General features: G+C 56.7%; 2 protein-coding genes across 5 annotated transcripts in view; one reads left to right on the top strand and one right to left on the bottom strand.

Moving 5' to 3' along the window:
• Positions 1 to 8,811, bottom strand: part of FCGBP (Fc gamma binding protein) — a 34,925-nt gene extending 26,114 nt beyond the window's left edge. The window contains exons 1-9 of the mRNA XM_068923365.1: positions 8,338 to 8,811; positions 7,347 to 7,400; positions 5,850 to 7,073; positions 5,341 to 5,681; positions 4,521 to 5,091; positions 3,260 to 3,861; positions 2,261 to 2,828; positions 1,246 to 1,835; positions 362 to 932 (exon numbers count right to left, since the gene is read on the bottom strand). Coding sequence (XP_068779466.1) covers positions 362 to 932; positions 1,246 to 1,835; positions 2,261 to 2,828; positions 3,260 to 3,861; positions 4,521 to 5,091; positions 5,341 to 5,681; positions 5,850 to 7,073; positions 7,347 to 7,398 — 4,519 coding nt within the window. The 5' untranslated portion in view covers positions 7,399 to 7,400; positions 8,338 to 8,811. The remainder of the gene's footprint in view (positions 1 to 361; positions 933 to 1,245; positions 1,836 to 2,260; positions 2,829 to 3,259; positions 3,862 to 4,520; positions 5,092 to 5,340; positions 5,682 to 5,849; positions 7,074 to 7,346; positions 7,401 to 8,337) is intronic.
• Positions 8,812 to 8,981: 170 nt separating this feature from the next.
• LOC104139193 (sushi, nidogen and EGF-like domain-containing protein 1) lies at positions 8,982 to 13,157 on the top strand. Of its 4 annotated transcripts, XM_068923383.1 has the most exons (9): positions 8,985 to 9,068; positions 9,182 to 9,254; positions 9,844 to 9,920; positions 10,018 to 10,053; positions 10,489 to 10,619; positions 10,894 to 11,175; positions 11,809 to 11,946; positions 12,702 to 12,892; positions 13,039 to 13,157. In XM_068923383.1, the coding sequence occupies exons 3-9, from the start codon at positions 9,884 to 9,886 to the stop codon at positions 13,040 to 13,042; spliced, it is 819 nt and encodes a 272-aa protein (XP_068779484.1). In that variant the 5' UTR covers positions 8,985 to 9,068; positions 9,182 to 9,254; positions 9,844 to 9,883; the 3' UTR covers positions 13,043 to 13,157. The 4 variants fall into 4 exon arrangements, with proteins under 4 accessions (XP_068779482.1, XP_068779483.1, XP_068779484.1 ...); XM_068923381.1 differs by having other exon boundaries at positions 8,982 to 9,068; positions 9,878 to 9,920; positions 12,702 to 13,151; XM_068923382.1 differs by having other exon boundaries at positions 8,982 to 9,068; positions 9,790 to 9,920; positions 12,702 to 13,151.
• The last annotated feature ends 908 nt before the right edge of the window (positions 13,158 to 14,065 follow it).

Raw genomic sequence — 14,065 nt, 5'->3', positions numbered from 1 at the left:
AATAGTAGTAGTAGTAGTAGTAGTAGTAGTAATAATAATAATAATAATAATAATAAATTTAAAAAAAAAACCCCAAACGACCCCAATCCGATCATCTCGGAAAACCGCGCGCCGGATCCGGGCGAACATCCGCTGCCGGCGCGCCTAGGGCCTGAGCTCGCCAAAAGCCATTAATCAGCCCCAAAACGGCCTCGACAGCGCCCTGCTGGAGCCTTCACTTCTTTTTTTCCCGCCCAACCCTTTTCTTTGTTGTTGTTGGGGGTTTTTTTTGTGTTTTTTTTTTTTTCTCTCCCCCCCAATTAATCCCGCCGGGGGTGCAAAAAAAAGGTGCTTTTCCTCGGCGCTTTCTCCCGGTGCTTACGGCAGAAGGAAGGTGTCCTCCAGGCTCGGATGGAGACGCCGGCGTCCTGGCAGGCGGCGGCGTAGCTGCGGATGCTGCGGCAGAGCAGGCGGCTGTCGCCGTCGGCCAGGCAGAGGTCGTGCAAGCAGGCGCCGAAATAGGGGGCCGGGTCGAGGGCGGCCCGGCAGGCGGCCAAGGGCCCCTCGGTGGCCACCAGGATGCCGCAGTAGTTGGCTTGCTGGAGGACGCTCTCCCGCCCCGCCGTGCAAGGGGGGCAGCCGGCTTGACCGCAACCGTCGGCGCAGGGCGCCCCGGCTCCCTCCGTTCGCCAAGCGGACCCCAAAGCGGTGGGGTCGGGAGTCGGACGGCCGTCGGGGAAGGTCTGGTGGCCGGTGGGTGAGCCGTGGCTGCACAACCCGCAAAGCCGGCCCCCGTAACCGACCGGGGCCGCCACGGTGGCCGAGTGTTGGAGGTCGGAGCGTACGGCGAGGCCGAAGTCGGTCCGCAGCAGCACCGCGTCCGCCCCGTGTTGCAGCACGGTGACCTGCCCGCCCCGTAGGATGGCCGGGAGGTGGTAGGAAATGGTGTCCACCTAGGGTCGGGAGAGAGGAAGGTCACCGGTGAGCAGAAGCGTGGGGAGAAAGGAGCAAGGATGCGTTGGGTGGGTGGGTGGGGGTGAGACACGTCGGCGGGCCCCTCCAACCCACGTTTGCACCAGCCACCACCTTGCAACCGGCTGGCCAAGGTGGACAAGCATGGCGTCATCTCCAGGTAGGGCTGAGACCTGCCCAGCGCGAAGGAAGAGTCAAAGGGGTGACGCCTCCTCAACGCAACGGAAGAGCAAACCTTTGCGGGGTCCGGGCGCGTTCGCACCCAAAAAGAGGCAACGCGCCACGCGGTCTTACCATGACGGTTCCCGTCTTCCCTTGGAGCAGGGTCAGCGTGAGGCCGTAGACTTTGACCACCAGCGCCTTGATGACGGCGCCCTTCTTCGCCTTCCCGGGCTCCTTCTCCACCGTCACCACGAAGGGTGTTAAATCGCCGTCGCCGTCGCAGGTTTTGGCGAGGATGTAGGAGCAGGCGCCCGGGACCTCGAAGGCGAGACCATCGAAGGAGATGTACTGGCGGTCGCCGGTGACGACGCATAAGGCCGAGCCGGAGGTTTCGCATTTCCGGATGCCGTCGACGATTTTGCAATCGCTTTCCGCGGCGCAGGACGACTCCTTGCATTGGATGGCCCCGCCGGCCTGGCACCGGCATTGCTGCTGGCACGTGGGCATGTAACTCTCCTCCGCCTGGTAGTAGAGACCTTGGTGGAGGCAGCCGCACTGCGCCATGGGCACGCAGCGGTTGCCGCTGAGGGCGAAGCCCTCGTCACACGCGCAGCCCTCCCAGCACCGCTCCGAGCAGTGCAGGGGGGTGTAGAGGATGCTGCAGGTCTGGCCGCAGCCTCGCGAACACGGCTCGTAGTGGCTGTTGGCGGGACACGAAATACCTGCCAGGAGAAGCGAAGATGCATTAGAGGCGACGAAATTTGGGGTTAGCGACCGGAGAATTTTGGGGAGGTTGGGTCTCACCAGGGGTAGGGTTTTTTTTTTTTTTTAATGTGCAGATTTTTTTTTTTTTCCTATCGCTTGGCCCGTCGTAGCGGCCCACCTCGCGATGGGACGAATCGTCCCCTGCCAGGGTTTCTTTCTGTGCCTTGACTGCAAATGGAGACGAGGTGACCAATCTAGGCTTTTGGGTGTTGCAAGTCCTGCCCCAAACATCTCCGGTGAGGTGAGACGGATCCCACCTCCCTCTAGCTCCTCCCTACACGGTTTTGGAGCCAAATCAGGACACCCTTTGCCACTCGCAAGGCCGATAGATGCTTGGATGCCCAACGCGATGCAAGGGGACCCTCAAACTGGCTCTACTCACTGCAGTGATCAGCTGTCCTCCAGTTTGTGATCATCACACCAGCGGCCTGGCAGGCCATGGCGTAGCTGGTGATGAGCGGGCAGGTCACGTCCGGCTGGTCTGGGAAGAGGCAAAAGTCGTGTACGCAGCTTTGGAAGTATGGGTTGGGATCGACTTTACTGTGGCATGCTTGGAAAGGACCGCTCAGGCTCGAGATGATCTTGCAGCCTGTCCTCGAGGTCTTCTGGTGATGCAGCGCCTCTCTTAGTGTGGGGCATTCCTCCCTCGACAGCTCCACACAGCCTGGTATGTCCTTCACCTTCCAGCTGTGCCCAAACGTGTCCGGGTTCGACGTCGTTTGGCCGTTCTTCAGCAGCATCTCATCGTCGGCGTTGCCATTGAAGTTCCCGCAGAGCCCGCACAAGGCATCCACGTAGCTGCCGGGCACCGACACGGTGACCTGGCTCTGCCAGTCGTAGGTGACGGTGAGCCCCAAGTCCGTCTCTACCACTGCCTGCTGCCCGCCTCTGTAGATGGAGATCTTCCTGTTCCTGGTGCGATGCGGTAGGTTGATCAGCAAGTTATTGAGCTGGGGACAAACACAGAGAGATCAACATCTGACAGGTTGTGTCTTGCCCAACTGCAAAGATCTGCAATCTAGGATCCAGCTGAAAGAGCCCAAAGCAGTTATAAGAACAATTTTAGGGTTTATTGATCGGCCAAGCTGTAGACACCCACCAGGAATGAGATGAATACTGCACCAGGCTCCACGGCTTATGTTACGCACCGATCTACTGCTGGGTGACCACTTGGGTGCAGATCCTGGTATTTAGGCAACTAAACCTCATCTGGAATTGGGCAGGTTCAAAAAGTCCTGGTGGCTTTGGATCTTAGCAACGTGGCTAGAGATATATGTTCAGCATTATGTGGTGCAGAAGACGACTGGAGAAACAAGGTCAGGGTGAAGAACGGAAAGCAAAGAACTTGAAGATTAAATAAAGAAACGCTTGCTAAACTCACCAAGATTTTGCCAGGGTATTTCTTGCTGATCACAATGTCGCTACCATAGACTTTGACCTGCACGAAAGCGATGGTGGACAGGTGCTGGTTGTCCTGGTGGCCGTTCTGGACCAGCACCTGGAAGTCCACCAGGTCTTGACTCTTCTTGCACAGCCCGGCAAACTGGTACAGGCAGGTGCCTTGGAAGATAAACCTCCTGCCATCAAAACTCTGGTAGTGGGTCTGTCCCACCGCCGAGCACGTGCCATAGCTCACGGGGTAGCAATCCTGGATGCCATTCTCCACCCGGCACTGCTCTCCAGTGCGGCACCCGGCGTCTCGGCACTTGGCCTGTCGGCTCTTGGCGTCGCAGACGCAGCGTCTCGTGCAGGCATCGTTGGCCCAGAACTCCTCGCCGGGGGCGAAGAGGCGTCCCTCGAACACGCAGCCGCAGTTGGCCTTGGGGATGCACTTGCCGGCATCCAACACAAAGCCCTCCCGGCACATGCAGGTCTCCACGCAGGCCAAAGCTTGGCACTCAGTGGACATCACGGGGTCGTTGCAGGTGGCGGGGCAAGCGGGGCCGCAGGCTGTGTAGGTGCTGTTCTCCGGGCAGGACATGGCTGTCGAAGGGACAGGACATCACGGTCACGGTTGGGATATTGCTCCTTGGTATGAAGAAGTTCAGCAGCGCACTAAGAAAAATCTGCCTGAACTTTCTGGAGCTAGATGACCAGCGATAATGCTTTTTTTGGGCCTTGAATCTGCCTGGCTGGCACCCCACAGTATTTTTGGGCGCAATTTTGTGCATCCTAGTTCAAAACAACGGGGCGCCATCTCTCTTGGGTGATGCCCAAGGGAGAGAGCGCTAGGGAGGGATGAAAGTCCCTATTAGGGCAGATTCCCTCGGTTGGGTGCTTTCTGCTCGTTCCTGTCCCATTGCACCTTTATGCCCTATCTGTGCACCCTACAGCTTGGCCACCAGGGTCTTCTGCCAGGGGGAAGGTCAAGGAAAAAAGGATGTGATCTCACGTTGGGAGGCTGCAAAACGTCATGCGTGGCCCGGCAGGGGACAAATAAACCCAAGAATTGTGGTGGGAAGAGCCCAGAACGTCACAGTTTATGAAGCCAGGGAACGGTTCAGATAACGAGGCAGGCAACTGAAACCAGGGAAGATGAAAGCCCGAACCCGAGGTGGAGGGAACTGGGAGGGAGTCTTTGAGGGGGGCGTCCACCCCCGACGCGTTTGCATCACGGTTGCAGCCTGCTGGGCGCTACTCACGACATTGCGAAGGGGTCCTCCAGTCGGAAATGGCAATTTCCGCTGCCCGGCATTTATCCGCGTAGGTTTTCAGGGCCTGACACAGCATGGATTGGAGCCCATCGTTCATGCAGAGGTCATAGACGCAGTTGTCCAGGTAGACTTTGGGGCTGACAGTGGCGTGGCAGTGCTGGAAGGGCCCTGACTGATAGGTGAGCAAGCCGCAGGAGGTCTCCGCCTTGTACTTGGCAATCTGCTCGGGGCTGCAGGTCTTGCATTCACCGTTGCAGTCGTCCCAGCAGAAGCGGTCGCCGTCGTCCACCTTCCAGCTCCTGCCCAGCTCCACAGGGTCAGGAGCCAGCGAGCCATCGGGGGTGGTGGCGTCGTCCCGTGGGTCCCCGTTGCTGTTGCCGCACATCCCGCACACCTGATTGGAGAACTTGCTGGGGATCTTCACCACCAGGTGGTGGTCCCAGTCGAAGAAGACTTTCAGCAAGAAGTCAGTTTTGATCAGCACGGAGTCGCCATTCTGGTATGCCTTGAGCTTCCCGTCAGCGAGGGAGATGGGGAGGCGGGAGCGCTGGTTGTTCACCTGGAAGACAAATCGAACGCGATGAGAAGATAAAATGCATTTAGCTTCAAGGTATGTTTCTGCAGACCACAGGTCTCAAGACATGAGACTGGCCCTGCTTTAACCCTGACCAGCCATGAGGTCGCAAATGCCATTTTCCCGCAACGCCAGAAATGCCCACGCAATGACAACATCATGAATTCATAAACAGAAAATAAATTATTCGAGTGAAATACGGCAATATTGCATTTCTTTTTTAGTTTCGCATACCCTCACGATCCCAGTCTCGCCTCTGACCACGGCGATGGTGATGTTGTAGACGCGGATGGTCACAGAGCCCACGTAGGAAACCTGCGTGTTGCCCCGGTTCTCATTCTTGGCCTCAACGCTGAAGACAGGGAGGGTTGCGTCCGAGGTGCAGGTCTTAGAGAGGGTGTAGGTGCACGTGCCCATGAAGTCGAAGTTCTTCCCGTCGAAGGTCTGGTAGTGGGGGTCGCCAGTGGCCCAGCAGGTAGATTCGGTGTCCCTCACGCACGTGGGATGGCCTTTGACCATCTCGCACGTCTCATATTCCTTGCATTCGAGGTCGGTGCAGGAAGGTGGAGAAGAAGCTAGGGAAAAGCAGAAGAGGTGGACGGTAACGAAACGCAAGAAAAGGTTCGGTGGTTCGCAAGACAACAGCTCTCCCGCTGGAGGTTTTAAGCATTTATGGACACAAGACAGCCGTCCCCAGTGGCTTGTCACATCCAAGATCTCACACACATGCTCACGCTACTTACGTGTGGCACAAAGGCCTGCAAAGCCGTAACCCACATAATTTTGGAAGCCAAAGACCAGAACCCCAAAAGGCGACTGGCTGTGCTCGATGCTATCCGCTTCCATGCTCTTGCTCATGCTGTACATGGCCCAGGAATAGTCCAAGCCAGGAATCATCCGCCAGGGGATGTTCCCGATGACCTTGTCGTTGAACTTGATGGCGCTGGTGTCCGAGTGGCGTGCTATGAGGAGGATGTGGTTCTCGAAGTTGTTCACGCTGCTGATACGGTAGGATGTGCAGTAGGTCGAGATCGGAGGGATGTTGACCAGGAAGGGGTCTTGCCTTAACAAGCCCTTCTTGGCTCCGGTAAAGAAGTAAATCACCTGGATGCTGGCTGGAGCGGTCACGTAGAAAGGGGAGTTGTGGGGGAGCTTGAATTTATGCACCTCCCCGGCCATGACGTCCTTAGAGGCATGGGAGCTGCCCAGATGGTACGTGATGGTGGTCTTCTGAGCCGCCACAACATAGGCAAAGTCGGTGTCCGTTTGCATGGGGATGGTGGCAATGACGTACTTGTTCCCCCAGCCGGAGACGGGCAGGAGCTGCTCGATGGCGAAGTCGCAACCCGAGTTCACCTGGACACAGCTGTGCCCGCTGAGGACGGCGATGGCCTCGTCCGATGTGACCTTGGTGCCCGATAAGTCCATGCTGCTTTGCAGCTGCAAGCTTTCGTAGGGCTGCAGGCTGATGCGCAGAGTCGACCCAGGAGGATAAGTCCTGCCTCTGTAGTAGACGTTGCCTCGGACGGTGATGGAAACGGCCGCCGACTTCTTCCCAGCTGCAACGGCAAACTCTTTCATGTCGTCTTTGATGGAACTTACTGGCGTTACCACGTAATATTCGGTGCCCAGCTTCTCTATGGGCAAGACCGTCACGGCACCAGTGGTGAAGCTCTTGGAGCTCACGGTGGCTACAGAGATCTCCTTGTTGGCCTGGATCAAGAGGGTTTTATCGAAGGTGCGGCTGCCAATGAGCTCCAGGTTGCTGGGCAGGTGCATGGAGACCGTCTGATCTTTGCCAACAGAGATCGATTTCTGGAAGGTGTTCTTGTTCACCATCACTGTGATCACAGTTGAGTCATAATAAGTGGTGAAGAGCAGACTGAGGTCGGCACGGGTGTTCTCCTGGTCATTTTGCGGGAAGACAGTGATGAATTCCTTGCCGCGGAAATATGCAGTAGAAAGTCCTAAAAAGAAATGGTTAATTAGAGCTTTTTTGGTTTGTTTTTAAGTGACTCTCAAGCCAGGGTGAAACCAGGATTTCCCAGGTGGGAGGCGGTGGGGGACCTGCATGGATGTGGTGCTTTTTGGGTCTTGATCTATCCAGAGCTTGAGGGGGATTCAAAAGTGCCAGGGCTGAAAGAGGAGGACGCTAGGGCACAGGGACACCCCACCAGCTCCTGGCTTGCAGCTAAGCCTGGGCAACGGACGCGAAAGTAGGGTTGGGGCTGGTTGCTCACCGCACACGAGGGCCAGCCAGGCTGGGAGAAGCAGCGTCTTGCCTGTCGCCATCGCTGGAAAACAAACAAACAAACAAAAAAAGCAACAGGGGGTTAAGCGTGGGTCTAGCTGGGAAGGCGGTGGGCTACCGAGGGCTGGTTCCCCACCTCACCCTGTCCCCAAGCTCTTCCGTCCTCCCGGCAAAGCGCCAAGGTGTCCTATTGCCACCGCTTTTAACCCCATCGCTATTGAGCCTGTGCTCCAGAGGACACGCCCAGGTAGTCCTAACACTAAGGAGACCCCGTCCTTCTCCCCCCGTTGCCAGCAAACCCTCCCCAGAAGTCCTAGCAACCTGGAGGTCTCACAGCTCCTGCCCGTAAAGTCTCCTTAGGATGGAAAGACCCCCCCCAAAATCTCCAAAAAATCCCCAAGGGGAGTGGGGCAAGCCACGGCGACAACTCCTCCCGTCCACCTTAGAAGGACCTTTGAGGTGCTGGTGCCTCTCCATTGACCACAACGGGAGCATACGGGTGGGCTGAGACTTTAACTCCGCGGAGTCCTGACAGCAGGACAAAGAATTGCCTTTGCTAGCCAAAATACGTTAGTCCCCTCCCCGCTACGAGGCAGTTGCCACCCTCATCTAACCATGCCCCGGGGCTAATGCAGGAGGCTGATGCTCCCCAAGAGCACCCAGAAGGTACGTGAGCGAGCACCGTTGATAAAACCTCTTGGAGGAGCAGGAATAACAGGCAGAATAGGGCAAAAGTGGATTTAAACCTTGCTGGAACTCTGCACGGGGATCACCGGCACCTTGTTTTGCTCAGACAGAGCAATGCCGAGGCCCCAGCAGCTCTGGGACACAGCAGGAACGTAAGGGAGGTGCAACCAAAAACGTGAGAGAGCTGCAACCAAGATGCAAGGGAGGTGCAACCAAACCGCGAAGGGAGCGCAACCAAGATGCAAGGGAGGTGCAACCAAAACACGAGCGAGGTGCAAAGCACAGCCGCTTACCCACAGGCTCCTGGCTGCTTCAGTGTTTCTCCTGCCTCTCCCCGAAGCGCATGGACGCGGCGGCACAGCGGGAGCGAGTGCAAGGTGGCTCCCAGTGCCTCCCCTTTTTATAGCCAGAGAGAGTTTATCTCAGATTTCCAGAGAACTCCTCGCAAGCATCTCCCTGACACCAGCGGGAGCAGAGTTTTGGCTCCAACATGCGAGTCCTGATTTTGACGGCCAAGCGCAAGGGTAGAATCCAAGGGGGAAACTGGTGGAAGGAGATAGGGCAGGAGTTTGGACCTCGCGCGGTCCGATTGTGAAACAGCGCAGGCTTCCTGAGAACTTCAGGGCAACGTGACCGCACCAGGACAGGACATGTTGCAGCTGGTGTTGTGCATGTGCGACCTTCCCGGCGGAGAGGAGAACTTGCTTTCGGTGGTGGTCCTTCAGCAGCGGCCTCCAGGGGGACAAAGGCCTCTTGCTTTCTGCAGAAAAATCACCACGGGGAATTCCTGAGAAATGTTAGCCCCACAGCTGGAGCGGCGTCTTTGCCAAATCTTTATCTTGGATGCAAAAATCCTCGGCGGGAGCCAACTTATCTGTTGAGTTGGCTGCACGGAAAGAGCTGGAGCTACCTCCGATTCCTGGCCCGCGGCGTTGCCTCTTCGGTGACCCCAGCGGCGCGGACCTACGGCCCCCTTTGCAGGCAGAAAGTTGGCGGATGGAGGCTTGTTTACGGCTTCGCAACGGTGCGGGTCATGGTGGCTGGGGAGGGGGGCGGGGGGGGGGGCGCCTCCAATTTCTGTGGAATCGGGACTTGGCGTTGGGGCTGCCTATTAAAAGAAGGGGCCGATTTCTCCAGAAACGCATTTCTCGGCGGCGGCGCTCGCCTTCCTCTCGCCCCCTTTCCGAGCAGGACACGGGAGGATCCTCAGGTAAAGAGATTTTCTTGCAGATCCCTGCCCTGCCCCGTGCCAAAGCGGTCTGAAACGGTCCTGAAAAGGACCAGAAAGCTGGTGCAAAGAGCTGGAGGGTTTTTTTCCCCACTGGATGCAGAGTTTTGTCTCGTGGCATGCACGGGCGAGCAGTCCGAGCCGCGCCGTCGCATCACCCCCCTCTGGGTGCTTTCTCCAGGAGCATCGCGTGCCCTCTCTCGTGCCTCAGTTTCCCTTCCTCTGGCGGGGGAGCAGCTCGGCTGAGGATTTTTGGTGCAACATTCCCCCCCCGCAAAAAAATTGCTGATTTGCCTCTAATTTTGCTGCAGGGAGCAATTCCCCTGGGCAGGACCCCGGGGATCAGACCCGGGGTGAGGCATGAGGACTAATGGGCTAAAAGCATCCAAGTTTCTGATGTCTTAATTAGTCTTCGCTATCAGACAGCAAGGAAAAAAAGGGAAAAATAACCCTGCTGGCTTAATGCTTTAAAATGCTCAAAATGCCTGACCCACTTGCATCGCGACGGGGCATGAAGACGCCGCCAAAGGTCCCCTCGGTGCCTCCACGCAAGGCTTGTCACCAATTTTAGGCTTTTATAACCCCCCTGCCCGTCATTTTCTCAGCCGAGGATGAAGTCCTCCTTCGCCGTCCTGCTCCTGATGGCAGGTGAGTGTGCGAAAAGGCCACGGCGTGGCTTCCAAGGATGCTGCTAGAGCAGGAAAAAAAAAATCGTGCTAAAGTCTAAAATTTCCTTCCCCGCCAGGAGCTGTGAGGAGCGTCGTGCCGGCGCAGGACGACGGTTGGTATTTGGGCTGCGTGAGGGGATGGGTTTTTGCATAAATTCAGGTTTGTTTCCAAGCGAAACGGTGCTGTTCCAGCTTCAGTTCGGGGAGGAAGGAGGACGCTGAGATTTGTCCCCGCTATAGAAGTGGGATGCTTTAATTCGGCGCCGTTCCCCCCTGAATCGGGCGACTGCAGTCCCCCCGGGATCATTCCCAGTGGCTCTGATTTCCCCTGGCCTGTAGGACACCCAAGACATATCCATCCTTGGTGGCCTCCTCCTTCTTGGAGGCAAAACAACCCCCGTTTTGAGTGGGAAACCCCAACCTTGGTGGTCCTCAACCCCACGCTGGGATGTGGTGAACCCTGAAAAGCATGACTTTAGGCAGGGGAAGGTCAAGGGGTTCCCCTGCACTTTGAGGCACTGCCAAGGACCTCCTCTGCCTCCCTCCAGAGCCTCTACTCTACCCCTATGGTCTGGACCAGCATGACCACAAAAATCCTAAGCTCGATGATGGGGCATCGAAGAAGCTCTCCCTCTCCGTACCCTTCACTTTCTACGGCAAGGAGCACCGGTCCCTTTACGTACGTGAACCAGTAACCTTCCTCCGTGTTGTGTTTGCACCTCTCCCTCCATCTTTCTGCTTTTTCCCCCCTTTATTTCTGCTTCTTGTAGTCTCTCTTGCCTGGCTGGTGCATGCACAGTCCATCCAGCCATGGGATTGCCCAGGTTCTCTTCCTGTGAGGGTTTCTGGGGCATCAAAGCACTTGCAGGAGTCTTGCAGGAGGACCTACAAGGTCTTGCATAAGGACCTATGAGGTCTTGCAGGAGGACCTATGAGGTGTTCACCTTTCACAGGTGAACAACAATGGCGTGATCTCCTTCAGCTCCCGGGTCAACCAGTACACCCCCGACCCCTTCCCCCTGGCCGACGGGCGCACTTTCGTCGCGCCATACTGGGGGGACGTGGACAACGTGCTGGGCGGGGAGGTCTTCTACCGTGAGACCACGGAGCCAGCACTGCTCCAGCGCATCACCAAGAGCATCAACCAATACTTCCCTACGATCCCCTACACTGCCACGTGGGCTTTTGTGGCCACCTGGGACCATGTGGCCTATTACGGCTCCACCAGCAACAAGGTAAGGTGCCCCAAAAGAAGGTGATGAGTGCCCATAAAGGGATGCAGAAGGCAGAGGTGTCCCCTTTGATGCCCCTAATCTGACAGCTGATGGAGAACGGAGCACAAGGAGACATCTTGAGGTTCAGGGATGGTGTCCAGGAGGTTAAACATGTCAATATTTGTGGATCTTGCCTAGCCCTATGGCTCTCTGCACAGACACACACACAGGGCCATGAGTGAAATGAATCACACCCTAAGGTCACCCTTTATCTGATGCTTGGGGCAAGCCTAAACTAGAACTGTCTCTGGTGCAGGTGCTTGATGTGTTGGCCTTCACTACCAAAGCGTTGGCCTTCACCACCACCATGTTGGCCTTCATGACTGACATGGTGGCCTTCATGACTGATGCGCTGGCCTTCACCACTGATGCAGTGGCCTTCGTGACCAACGCGGTGGCCTTCACGTCTGACGTGGTGGCCTTCACTACCGACATGTTAACCTTCAGGACATTTGAGCTTAGCCTGTGTCATCCAGACCCTCTGCCCAGGTGAAATCCACACCAGGGTGCCACTCTTGGAGCCAAATCCTGCATGGACCTACTAACTGCAACTCCTCCCCCCCCCGACTCTCTCATGTCCCTCTTCTTTTGCAGGGAAACACCTTCCAAGCCGCCCTGACCACCGACACCAAAATGTCCTTCATCATCCTCAATTACGCCGACATCCAGTGGACTTCCGGGTTGGCGAGCGGTGGCGACCCTGACACAGGTCTTGGAGGCACCCCAGCCCACGTACGTCCCACCTGGGTGTCGTTAAGGCCTCCCCAAGCCAGACTGGAGGGGTGAAAGGGGTTCGCTCCCAGGGCCTGGGTCATGCTGGGAAATAATTGCATCGTTAGCTATCTAACGAGAGGACTCAGGCTCTTGGAGGTCCACAAAAGGCTGCAGCAAGGCAATTCCTGTTAGATATTAGAAAAAAAAACCTCGTTTGCCGTGAGGGTGGTGCCACCCTGGTGTGGTCCCCATCCTTGGAGACGTTGAAAACCCAACCTGGCGCTGGCATTGGCCTTGCTTTGAGCAGAGCGACGCACTAGGGACCTCCAGAGGTCCATCTCACCCTAAATTGTCCCAAAATTAGCCTGAAACATCTGGGCTGTGGGGAAGGCTGTGCCTGGAGACCATAACTCCTCTCCTCCCGGAGTTAGGATGCCCTCAGTGTCACACCTGGGACAGAGACACCCCCACGTCCTAGACCTTCCTTCCCCAAATGTCCTAGCCAACATCCAAGGCAGAAGAGCATCCCGGGAAGTTTCTTGGGGCAGGAGAACGTGGATCACTGAAGGTTCAGGGTTGGTTTGGGTTGGATAAAGCTTCCAAGGTGGATCTATGACTCCTGCTTGCAAGCAAGCCTGGGTGGCCACCTTGGATGGGCTCGTCCCACCACGAGCGCCCATGGGGAGATGATCCCCACCTCCGTAGCGCCCGCGTGGGTTGTGCCTCGGGGTGCAGGGTTGAGCCCCGAATCCTCCGTTTCGGCCCCCTCCTAGGCCGGCTTCAACAGCGGCGACGAAAGCAACTTCTACAACATCCCCGGCTCCCGCACGGAGGCCATCATCAACATCACGAAGACCTCCAACGTCAACGTGCCGGGGCGCTGGGTCTTCCAGGTGGACAAGTTCAAGGTGACGGGGGTGCCCACCGAGGAGCCCAAGATTCCCGACAGCAAAAGTTGCTGGCTGTAAGTTGTGTTTTTGAGGGGCTGGGCCGAGAAAAAAAAGGAGGGAGGATTGCAAAAACTGGGACGCGGGACCCCCGTTTCACCTTCTCCGAAGTCGTTTTGGCCACCATTCCCCGGCTCGGATGAGCCCTGCTTCCTTCCTGCAGATAAAACCGGCACATCCAAATGGGAGGGACCGTCTCCGCTCTCCCCCCACCCCCCGAGGGAGGGAGCCGCACGGCTGGATGTGACGACCTGTAGCAGAGCAATAAAACCTCAGCTGAGACATGGTGGCTCGTGTGTCTTTCCGGGGCCGGGGGGTCAAGGCGTGTGGACGGCTGCTGAAAATATGCGCGGGGAGGCCAAGACGTATCGTCGCTCGTGTTCATGATGTCCCACGTGCGCGTGCATTTACGATTTCTCCTCCTCCGCGTGCACGCGTTTTCGAACAAAATAGCAAGAAGGAAAGAAAAAGGACAAGCAAAAGGGTGGTCAAATTCTCCACCAAGCCAGATTTTTGGGTGCCGAAGGGATGCCCATGGCTTGGAGAGCGCAAAAATCAAAAAAGTGGCCTCGCCTTCCACTAAAACTAACAGCAGAAACAACAGGAAAAAAAAAGGAGGTTTTTGACCACCCGGAAAGCAAACAGGGGCACGAGAATTTGCAAGGTGTCGAATTTTTTGCCGAGCTTGCAATCACGCGCGTCACGCGACGGGGAGCAACGCGCTCCGACGCGGGACCCGCTTCCCTCGTCGCCACCGATACGACCTGATTTGCCCAGATTTGGGCATTGTACTTGTTTTTTGGGTTTTGGGGGGGGGATTTTTTTTTTTTTTTGCAATTCCTCCCACTCTCCCTTTCCCCCCCCCCCCCCCCCCCCCCCGTTTTTCTCATCTTTTTGCATCTGGCTGTCGTAACTGCTGGTCCCTGCGGGCAGCAGCTGCTGCCGCACCCCCTGCCTGCAAAACTGGAGGTAGGAGGGAAAAAATGGGGGAAAACGCGCTACTTTGGTGGTGGGGGGCAACAACAACCTCCTCCGAACGTGGCCGGGGCGGGGGGAAAGTCCTTTTGCAACCAACCCTTTGCGATTCCAATTTTTTTTTTTTTTTTGGTGCAAATCCCCCCTCTCCGAATGAATTAAAAAAAAAAAAACAAAAAAAAGCAATCCCTCACCCACCCTTTTTTCTCCCGTTC

Source organism: Struthio camelus, chromosome 33, assembly GCF_040807025.1.
Source record: "Struthio camelus isolate bStrCam1 chromosome 33, bStrCam1.hap1, whole genome shotgun sequence".
Classification (NCBI taxonomy): domain Eukaryota; kingdom Metazoa; phylum Chordata; class Aves; order Struthioniformes; family Struthionidae; genus Struthio; species Struthio camelus.
Note: the sequence above shows the minus strand (reverse complement) of the source record. Positions and strands in the feature narration are given on the sequence as shown.

Bases quoted from the DNA above. Each gene is read 5' to 3' on its own strand.
- LOC104139193 (XM_068923383.1), top strand. From the start codon at position 9,884: ATGAAGTCCTCCTTCGCCGTCCTGCTCCTGATGGCAG. The intron at 11,176-11,808 runs GTAAGGTGCCCC...CTTCTTTTGCAG, and splicing joins ACGGCTCCACCAGCAACAAG to GGAAACACCTTCCAAGCCGC. The intron at 11,947-12,701 runs GTACGTCCCACC...GCCCCCTCCTAG, and splicing joins TTGGAGGCACCCCAGCCCAC to GCCGGCTTCAACAGCGGCGA.